This window comes from Rattus rattus, chromosome 6 (genome assembly GCF_011064425.1).
Source record: "Rattus rattus isolate New Zealand chromosome 6, Rrattus_CSIRO_v1, whole genome shotgun sequence".
Classification (NCBI taxonomy): domain Eukaryota; kingdom Metazoa; phylum Chordata; class Mammalia; order Rodentia; family Muridae; genus Rattus; species Rattus rattus.
The window spans coordinates 69,411,877-69,423,334 of record NC_046159.1 but is presented as its reverse complement, the minus strand read 5'-3'; the positions used below and the strand labels follow the sequence as shown (position 1 = coordinate 69,423,334).

The following is an 11,458-nucleotide window of genomic DNA, read 5'->3' as shown; positions in this document are numbered from 1 at the left end:
AAGGAGGATCTGATGGGCTATATTTGACACTAGTTGAAATAACCCTATAAGTATAGCAAGGGAGCCCTTCAACCAGAGCCATTCTCTTGGGAAATTAGTTTGCATTGTAATTTAGGTAGGTAGTTATCCATCAAATGCACACAAATCTTAGCTACCAAGCTCTTTAAATATTTCCAGTATCTCTGAGGCTTCTAGCCAATGGCTGTTGAGTAGTTTTGTTGCTACCAAATGGTCAACTTAAGGCGCTTTCAGATCATTGTACTGGCACAGTTTAGTATTTGTAAAGATAAACACACACACACATGCACGCACGCACGCATGCACGCACGCACGCACGCACGCACGCACGCATGCGCATGCACCCACTCACGCACATGCGCACACACACGATGTTCAATCCTTACCACCTGTTAAAAAAATAACACGGGGAAGAATATGTTAGAAAGACTGACTTACATTTTGTTATATGCTTTGGGATGGAAATGTTTTCAACAACACCATGAAACTGTTTTTATAACATAACCACTTCATTAAATAAATAAATAAGTAGATTTACTTTCATATATAATACCTACTATTGTGATACATTTTCACTAAATGCTTTCATCAAGGAAGCATCCCACAGAGTCTGTTTTTGGTTTTCTACAAGTACTTAATACTGTAATATTTATCCTACTCCTGAGACCCATATACTGGAAGGAATTAACTTTAAAATGATATCTCCCCAGAGGGCTGACAAAGCTTTCAATACAAATACCTTGCAGCAAATTAAACCAAGAGTTCTATCTCAATGGAACAGTAATTAAAAATGCAGTGGTCCGTAAAGCATTTATATTGCATGCATATCTCAAATCTTCATAAAAATATTTTCCGGCAAAATGAAAGCAACCAATCCAGTCTTTGGTAATATTCTGCTGTATTATTTAAACAGAATCAGTTAAACCATATTTTTAAAGGACAGAAAAGACCAATAAAATTTTCAATAAACCCTCTATATCTAAAAAAGAAACCTCTGTTTAGAGCAAACCCTAACACAATTTCCAGGTATTTCATAGATAATACCTGTAAACATATCATAAAGATATGGAAATAATTTTTTATATGTTTACTTCAAAAATCGTGGTTACTAGCATTCAAATGTTCTACCTCCAAATCTATAAGTAAGTACAGAATTCCCTCTCTGTCCCTCTTTCTTCTTTCCCTGTATGTTTGTGCATGCGTGTGTAGGAGTATATGTATTCATAGTACGTTTACTATCAGAACTGGTTTGAGAAGTGCCTCATATCATGCTGCCAACAATTTAGTTATTAAGATCCAAAATTATAAAAACAAAAACAGGACTCAAACCTGGGACTACAGAACTTTACACACCTAAATGTATGTAAGATACGTTCAAAGATGGATCCTGAATATTGTAATGGAAAAGCCATTCAAACTTCATTTAATTTTGACTCTGGCGGGGCAGAACCAAAATACTTTTGAGAAGTCTTACAAAATCATTCCTCCAACTCTCATGTTGCCACCTAGCCGAGTGCCTACAAATATTTGCAGACACAACTCCATCTTTTGCTCTCCAGTTGGTGGTTGTCTTTGCTGTATGTTCCAGGTGGGTCCTTTGTATTCTCCTTTCTCTTAGGTGAGCTCTCTAAGATATTTATAAATTTCTATAAAGAAACTCAGTTTAAAATTCTGAAACCTGACATTTGATGTAATCCTAACATTTACAACATCATAATTTGGTTTTCAGTTGCTACAAATGATGGTGAGATTTGTTAGGATAACAATGAAAATAATCTAAAGTTGTGATAATAATTGATTTCCAAGCTAGCATTTCTCAGAAACGTCCCATTATGTTAGGTATCATGTATAAATACAATTAAGAGAGGTGTCTTTTAGTTCTTATTTTACATTCAGTACTAGTGGTTGAATCTTCAGGTCAGAGTGGTTAGGTTATAAAGGATCAGTGTATTTATTGGTATTTTGATATGAAGGCTGAGGTGTTGGACACAGAAGAACAAGCTTAATGTTAAAAAAAAATGGAGAAAGAAATCAATAGCTACGAACTGCAACTCAGAAACCAAGAGACTAGGAATATTCACAGAGAAGAAACCAGCCCTCTGGTTTCAAGATGTTCAAAGGGTACCACCTTCTGAAGCTCATTCATGTTTATTATGGAGTATCTATGTAATAAGAGTACATGTCATTTTTATCTCAGTATCTTATTTTGTATTTTAAAGTATATTTGCTGTGAAGTAGTTCAGACTGCAAACTATTCTTAACTGAGGCTTGAAGGGATAATCGGTTATCTAGAAATGTCTGCTGCCTAATGTACCCTTACAAGAAATGTTCTAGCAGCAAGACACTTAGAGATGAATTCTAATGTTCTAGTTCAAGCCAGGCTGAATGAAATTGCTGAAATATAATAAAATATTCTATGTGAGACAGAGAAGGTTTCAAGTACATATCCTGGTGTCCTGTAAAAACACAGGTGAGGCTTTGAGAATTTCACTTTTCTGAGATTTATTTAAGTACGTGAAAATATCTGAAATCTAGATATTCCTTGGTCACAGGAATTGGTCCAGTTTATAGCAAAGCATAAAGTATTGTGAATGTCAGAATACCATAGGAAGATCAGGATTAACTAGGGGGAGCCATGCTTCCTTATTAACACATGTTTAGCTTTTTGTCAACTTGCCTAAGCCAAAATCATTTGAGAAGAGAGAATTTCTGTTGAGAAAATATCCCTATCACATTGGCAAGCCTGTCAGCCACCTTTTGATAAGTGGTTGTTGTGGGAGGGTCTAGCCGACTACATGGTGCCATCTCCGGGCAAGTGGTCCTGGGGTATGTGCCTCATCTCGTTTTGCCCTCATGATGTTCTATGCTAGGTTTTCTGAATGGGAAAGGCTTTTTTACCCTGTCACATGCTTCAAGCCTATCATGAGTTCTACCAGGTTAAAACTGTCTTTGCCATGAGCTCAGCAGAGACCAGCTTGTAAATTTTTAGAGACTAACTCCAAGTGCATTATGCAAAGCCATTTCATATGGTGCATAAAACTGGTCCCAGAACACAGGTACTAATTAATGCCCATTCTCCCTTTTGCATTACCTGATCAGCCACAGCGCGTGCTAATTTGTCCATTCGAGAGCCTGCTTCTGCAATCTTCTTGGCAGCATTAATGACATCAGATGTATTTTTCAGTGGGCCTTTGCCTCTGAAAAAATATGTATCATAATTAGAATTCTACTCAGTAACTGAAAGTACAAAGACCTACCACATCCTCGATCCAACATGCTATTTCTGTATATATTGTGGTCTGGCCCTGTTATTAAAATTTCAATGTTGCTTTGATGCACCCCAACTTATAGGTTGGTATTCTACCTTGTTTCCTTGTGTATATTGGGGGAGGGTGGCCTCCTAATTTCATATGCACATTCACATTATCCTTCCATTATTTTTCAATAGTACTCAATTAAATTATCATCACAATAGGAAGGGCCTTTAGCACTCAGTGGTTTTCATGTGTTGGATGTTGTCATTCACAATACCTCACTGTGTCTACATGAAGCAGCTGGTCACACTGCATGAACGGGAAGCAGTGTATCAGAGATGCATGCTGGGGGCTCAGCACACTTTCTCAATTTGTCAAAATCCTGTGCCCAAGGAATGGGAATTGGTCCTCATGCAATCAAGGTGGCTCATTCCCCATCAATTAACAGAATAAAATAACCTTTCCCAGATATTTCCAGAGGCAAAACTTAATATAGACAACCCTTTATAGATATGTCCAGAAATCTGTTTTCTATATGACTCCTGATTCTCTCTATTAACAACAACTCATCCCCTCAGGCTTCCAGGGATGAATTCTAAAACAGAAAAGAGTTTAGATCAGCTAAGTGCAGATGCATAGCCATCCGTACTGTGCCCAGCACCTTTATATTATTTAACATAAGTACAGATGGCACCTTGAGAAGCACTACTGTCTTGAACATACTGTAGGAATATTTGGCTAGTTTTTCTGAAATTGCAAAGTTCCAAATATCATATACTTTATGTTTCTGGTACTGATATGTAAATGATTGTACTAAACACTTGGTTGTAAATATCCTTATGCTTGTCGCACCCCAACATTTCACATACGGTTTTCAATTAGGTAGGCAATTAAACATTATATTACTCAATCAACTTGCCTGTTTAATTTTAAATGCTGATTAAATGGGAGGGGAAATGTTGCTGCACCATGGACCTTTAAACAAACTGTAGCATATAAATTACTACTTTCTTGGGAAGTAAGTAAAGAATAAATTGAACGTGTTTTTCTTTAGTTTTTACCAGGTTATATTATCTGCTATCCTTCCTTCTATATACCTAAGATGAAGTGAATTTTTAGGCACCAAGAATGCTTTCCTGTGTCATAAATGTGATGAGACACAGAGGAAAAAAGCTCAAAAAAGATTTATTTATACAACATGTAGTTCTAAGAAGTGGGCAATGACCATACATGTTGTGTAGCATTACAAAATGGAAGACTTAAAAATGGCTTCCATCAAATAAATGTGAATGAAGTACATGTCGCTCTGCTACAGCCTCGTTCTTATTTTGGAATTTGTCTTTCTGTATTAGTAGCTGAAAATAAAGTAGATGACATTCATATTACTGTTAAGACACACAGAAGATCCTAAACTTAGGTATTTCAGTTAGGTGTAATCACAATAAGAGTCACACAGAATACATTCCCTGTTGTTGTTGTTGTTGTTGTTGTTGTTGTTGTTGTTGTTTTTCACCGACGATTAAAATTTTTAAATTGTGAACAAGATTGTACATGTGAATTTTGCATAACATAGATGAGGTAAAGATTCTGTAATAATCTGTTCCTGGATACTATTTTTTACTTATCATTTCTAAGTAGCTTCCTTCCTTTTACTTCACTCTTTTTTCCCATTATTATTTAAAGGAAAGCTTAAATAATCTGTCATTACTTTAAAATGTTGAGATATTATGTATTTCTCTATAATGTTCAGATCATAGAAAATCTTCACAAAGTTTTACTCTGTCATGAAACCTGATAGTTTTGGCCTTTCTCTAAACAGAGTCATTAAAAGCTTAGGGAATGCTTCATTTTTCAGTGCCAAGGAAATGTGTCTTTGTTTACTTCAGGAATGTTGATGTAGAGCTAGCCTTAACTCCAGTTTCAAGGGATCTTGTGCCCTCTTCTGGCCTCTGGGGACACTTGCATGTGTGTGGTGCATGTAAACTCTGCCAGTTACATATACCACAAACACAAATACACACATACATGTAAATTTATATATGTACATCATTCTAAAGGATATCAGAAAATGTTTCCTTGTAAATAATACATTTTAAAAACTGATTTAAATGTTCTAACATAGTTAACAAGTATCTCTAGAGAGATTATATTTGCTTGATGCTCAAAAGTTCATCTTATAGCCAAAGTGAAAATAATGTATAATTGTTTTCATCAGTAATTCCTTTATTTACTCACTTTACAATTCCCCTCTTCTCCTCTGAGTCCCACATTCCCACTCTTCTCCCATTCCCATCTCCTCTTCTCCTCAGAAAAGGGAGGCCCCTTCCTTTGTTTCCAACCCACCCTGGTACATCAAGTCTCATCACTAAGCACATGCTCCACCACTGAGGCTACAAATGCAGCCTAGCTAAGTGAAAGCGATACAAAGGCAGGCAACAGAGGCCATGTCAAAGACAGCCCCCACTCTAGTTTTAGGAAGATCCACATGAAGAACAGGCTACACTTTTGCTAAATATGTGTAGCAAGTTTAGGCTCAGTAAATGTATCCTTTTAAGTTGGCGGTTTAATCTCTGTGAGCACCCAGAGGCCCAAGTTAGTTGGCTCTGTAGGTTGGAAATTAATTGGGCAGTTTCTCAGAAAATTGGAAATAGTTCTACCTCAAGACCCAGCTATACTACTCCTGACTATATACCCAAAAGATGCTCCATCATACCACCAGGACACTTGCTCAACTATGTTTAGATAGCAGTTATTTTCATAAGAGACAAAAGAAAGCAATCCAGATGTTCCTCAATGAAAGAATTGGTAAAGAAAATGTGGTACATTTACATGGTGTAATACTACTCAGCTATTAAAAACAAGGTCATTGTGAAATTTGCAGGCAAATGGATCAAACTAGAAAATATCATCCTGAGTGAGGTAAGCCAGACCTAGAAAGACATGCATGGTGTGTACTCACTTAAAATGGATATTAGCTATAAAGTACAAATAACCAAGCTACAATCTACAGACCCTAAGAAGATAAGCAACAAGGAGGGCCTAAGAGTAGATACTTGAATGTAACTCATGAGGGCCAATAAAAAATATATTTAAAGTGGATGGAAAGAAGGAACTGGATGAGAGAGAGGATGGGCAGGAGAACATGGGTGGGTATTGGGAAAGGAGGGATGAGAATGAGAAAGCTTGGAGAAGGGAAGTCATTCAGGTGCATCTCTGGGACAAGCAAGGGACCAGGGATGGGGAAGGCTCCTGGGAGTGTGACCCAAGCTGAGACTCATAGTAGTGGGAGGATATGGAGCCTGAAGTAACCACCTCCTGTAGCCCAGACTTACATTAGAGACAGGGCAACATTAATCCACCACAAAACCTTTTACTCAAAACTTGTCCTGCCTATAAGATGTGCAAGTACAAGGATTGAGCAGAGATTGAAGGAATGGCCATCCAATGACTGACCCAATTTGAGACTCACCCCATGGGCAAAAAGCAATCCCTGACACTATTCATGATACTCTGTTATGCTTGTAGACAGGGATCTAGCATAATTGTCCTCTGAGAGGCTCCATCTAAGAGCTGAATGAAACAGATATAGAGATCCACAGCCAAACTGAAGCATTGTTCATGGAGTCTTGTGCAAAAGTTGGGAGAAGGATTGAGGGAACCAGAGTAGACAAGGACTCTCTGATTTTTTTTTTATTATTATTATTCTACCAATGACTGTAGTTCATATACTCATGAGCACCACAATGGAAAACAAATATTTAAGATTCCAGCACCCACCCTGAAGGTTCAATCTGAACTCTTTGTAGTTAGAGTCTGTTTTAGAGGGTTAGAAATGGTAATAAAACTAGTTGAATAAATACTTTATGCTAACACACACATTTTTGAGTAGAGCATTGACACTCAGGAAGACCAAGGAATACTCCCAAATGAAACTATGCTCAGAGTGAAGCAGGTTGGAAACCTAACAATACTGATTCACAAGAATACAAACTCATGCTTGGAGACACCCACAATAATCCGTCATGAAATAGAATTGAGAAAGCAATGCAGGATTGGCATATTTCAGGTATTAATGTTTGCCCAGTAGGAATAAAGCTCTGGGTTCAATACTCAGTCCTAAAAACCATTCTTCAAAAAAGTCCACTAAAATGCATCAAAAAGAATAAAAAAGGAATAAATATAACTAAGGAGGTATCATATTTATGTGTTTAGTTCTGTAAAAATATTGCTGGAAGAAATTCAAAATGGCACATGAAATGTCATTACATAAACATAAATTAGATGGCTTAGACATCCACAGATGCATAGCAATTCATATTAAAATCCTACTATTCTATTTTACCCAAACAAAATGAAGTGTTCTAAATTTATCAGGAATTTCAAGTAGCCAAAATAATCTGGCAAAAGAAAACAGCTAAAGATCTCATAGTTTCTGATTTTAAAAACTTACCATAAATGTTCAGTAGGCAAAAGACTGTAGTCCTAACTCAAAAGCAGAAATATAGACAAATAAAACAAATAAAAGTTCAGAAATAGGAACTCAAACCCATGATCAAATGGTTTTCCACAAGGTGGAAAGACCACTTGATGAAGCAAAGAGTATTTTCAATAAATGGTGCTAGGGAAACTGTATCCATCAGCAAAATGTTCAACTTAGAAGTGATCAGTCTGAAACAGAAAGCTAAAGTATAAAATAAAAAAAAAGATGTGTGTGAGCACTCTATGACATTGGATCTGCTGATATTTCTTACTATAATAACAAAAACCCAAGCAACTAAAGAAAAAAAATAAACCTGACCTTGAGTTTAAAACTTTTACCATCAAAGCATATTTTCAGTGGAAAATTTTCATCTTCATAAAATGAAAATTATGAAAGGAGAAATATATCTTTGAATCTTATTATCCAATATAGAATCAATATTCAGAATATTTAAAAGACTGAGAAGAGAAATATTCAATTAAAGGCAGTAAGATATTTGAGTAGGTAGCTCTCCAAAGAAAATATATAATGTCCAATAAGCACAGAAAAAGGGTAAAATGCCACTGGTCACTAGAGAAATGAAAATCGAAACCACAGGGATATTCTACTCTATACCCATTAGTAGGGTTCCTCATGACAAAGCATAAAATCTTTACATTTTATAAAGGAGTTAAGACTCTTGTCTATTGCTGGTACAAATGTAAAGTGATGCAGGAACCCAAAAGTGGTTTGTGGATTCCTCATTTTAAAAGAAAACATCATAGGATATTCCAATTCCTCTTGAAGCAGGGACTCAAAGAAATATCTTCTCTGTGTCTTCAACAGCATTTTTCATAATACCCAAAGGAAGAAGGACTTAAATGTCCACTAACAGATGAGTAGAGTAACCCAAGGAGGTATATCTGTGACAGCGGAATAGTATTCAACCAAAAAAATGAAAGCTATTTTTGTGTGTGTGATGATATGGATAGACACTGAAAACTTTATTGTCTATGTAATAATCCATTTGCAAAAGGACAAAAATGAACTATGCCTATCTGGTACATAGAGGGGTCAAAGTCAAGGAATCAGAAAGTCATTTTTTCAGGTGGTTGTCAGTGGTTATGGGGATCAGGTAATGAGGAGTTAGCAAGGAATGCATACTGTATACCCTTTTAAAGAAGACGCAAATATATAGACCAATGGGAATGGATACACATCAGTGTATTTGATGTGGCAAAATTATCTACTTAAACAATTACAAACATAATAAACTTTATGATGTGTCTAACAATAAAAACAACTTAAACACCCATATTTGGGTAATGGCTATTGTATCAGACAAGTCTATATGAGCTATAGTCATCTGCATTGTACTGAATCAAGATATAAATAATCAGAAAATGAAAGCACAACTAAAAATCTGGTCTAGGGAAATAGACAAGGCTTCAATTTATTCTTGCTGTCACTGGAAGACAAATGCAGCAGGAGGTTATCCGAATAGTTATACATTCCTGTCTCAAAATGAGGGCTCACATCCTGGTATTTCTGTCCCTTAGAGTCAAGGCTACAGTGCAAGAGGGATTTGAAAAGGTATTTAGGGAACCTTGTGCCCCTTATGGCAGGAGTCCTCCTATTGTTTCACCTGGAACATGGTGTTAGTGTTCTTAGAAGTAGAATATATTACTTCTCTACTACACAGAATCTTACAGCATCGTTCTTTTAAGTACACCTGATTTGTACATAAAGGCCAGTATTTGGAATCTTTCCCAAGAAGTGGTCAGTCCAAAGAATCAAGCTGGCAAACTATTAATTCAGGGCTGTGAGCTCCCATTTGCCAACATATTTGCATTTATTTTACAAAAAGCCTGCGAGTCTTAATGTACAATAGCAGTATGTCGGCACATTGTGAGCAAAGTAGTCAGTACTCAGAAATCTAATTCAGAATTAATCCAAGCTTAACATGTTTATTTTCTATAGCCTTCTTGATATATCTAGTTTGCTAATATTAATTGTAACTTGAGTGAGGAAATGTAATGAGGGTATTTGCAAATGTGTGGAAGCATATAAGCCTTTCCAAAACTGCAGCTTCAAAAGAAAAAGAAAAGAAAAATAAAGAAAAGAAAACACTCCCAGAAATTTCCGTAGACTAGCAAGATGTCTTAGTGTGTAAAAATGTATGAAGCTCAAGCCAGATAACCTGAATTCTAGCCCTGGAATGCACAGTGGAAGGAGTGAACTGACTCCCCAAAGATATCTTTTCAAGTCCACCAACATAGCATGCATAGCAACACACACACACACACACACACACACACACACACACACACACACACACACACAGAGAGAGAGAGAGAGAGAGACAGAGAGACAGAGAGAGACAGAGAGAGAGAGAGAGACAGAGACAGAGACAGAGAGAGACAGAGAGAGAGACAGACAGACAGAGAGAGACAGAGACAGAGACAGAGACAGAGACAGAGACACAGGCTTGCCACAGCAGGTTAAAAAAAATGATGAGGACTGTTTTTGAAATAACTTACTGAATCCTGTGAATTATGAGAAGTTAAAAAGGACCTTAGAAACATGAATTCAACTATTTCAGGTATACTGTTTAGTTGATGAAATAAAAATACAAACCAGAAACAGATGGACAAAGGTGAAGAAAGTCAGGCATTAAAAAGGCAAATTCAAAGATGTTTGTCCAGTCAAGTGAGTTTTGGTGCAAGCAAGTTGGATAGTAGTCTCTATTGGACAGTTTTGATATGAGAAGAGGAGAGGGGTAGATAAATCCTCAATTCCTAGCTGCAACCTCTGAAGTAAGGGAATGTGCTCCTGAACTACAGCACAAGTATAGCTATTCTGTGAGTTCAGAATTCATTGTGCAATGTTTTAGAATGGAGTTTGGTCACATGATTCTCATCCCAAGCTCAGTTTTCCCCCTATTGGTTGATTTTTAAATGAGTACTTTGCCCCATGTTACTCAATTAAGACTGAGCTGAGGTGTCTCCATACATCCTGGTTGGGCAGCACATAACTGGTACATGGCAATTTCTTTCTCAAAATGACATGAGAAGTCTGAATTTGCTGTATGAGGGGTGATACTCCAGATTTTCTCCTCAAATGAAAGTCAAGAAACCAGGGATGAGAAGGAAAAAAATGTAAGACACAGGAGTCTGCTCTCCCCCATGAAGAAGACAGAGTGTAAGTAACCAGGCAGCACAACAGACTGGAGCTCACAGAGATGAGGAAATCCAATTAATAAATTAGCCTGTAATAAGAATAAAACAATACAATAATAAATGAAAGGTAATTGTGGGACATACATGACCTTTAAACACTGGAGTAGAGGATCAAGCTTCAGTTTCTAATCAACTGCATACAAACTTTAAATACTAAAAAAAATGGTGCTTAGGAATCTTTACCCGTACAATGCTACAATTATTCCTTCTTGAAGTAGAAAAGTGTGATTTCAGCACTAATAATGAACAAAGCTGAATGCAGTAAAGTTAGGGGAGAGGCCACAATGAAAGACACTTCAAGTGCTGGTTTGCTCAGGATGAGCATGCACAGGTGGCAGCAAGAGCAAGGCCAGCCTCTGAGAGCAGGGCCAGCCTCTGAGAGCAGGGCCAGCCTCCTGAGAGCAGGGCCAGCCTCCTGAGAGCAGGGCCAGCCTCTGAGAGCAGGGCCAGCCTCTGAGAGCAGGGCCAGCCTCCTGAGAGCAGGGCCA

At 37.2% G+C, this 11,458-nt stretch overlaps 1 protein-coding gene across 4 annotated transcripts in view; it reads right to left on the bottom strand.

Moving 5' to 3' along the window:
* Window positions 1-11,458, bottom strand: part of Ctnna2 (catenin alpha 2) — a 1,084,017-nt gene that overhangs the window by 37,963 nt on the left and 1,034,596 nt on the right. For all 4 annotated transcript variants that reach the window (XM_032906324.1, XM_032906321.1, XM_032906322.1 and 1 more), the window contains one exon: window positions 3,110-3,215. In XM_032906324.1, coding sequence (XP_032762215.1) covers window positions 3,110-3,215 — 106 coding nt within the window. The remainder of the gene's footprint in view (window positions 1-3,109; window positions 3,216-11,458) is intronic.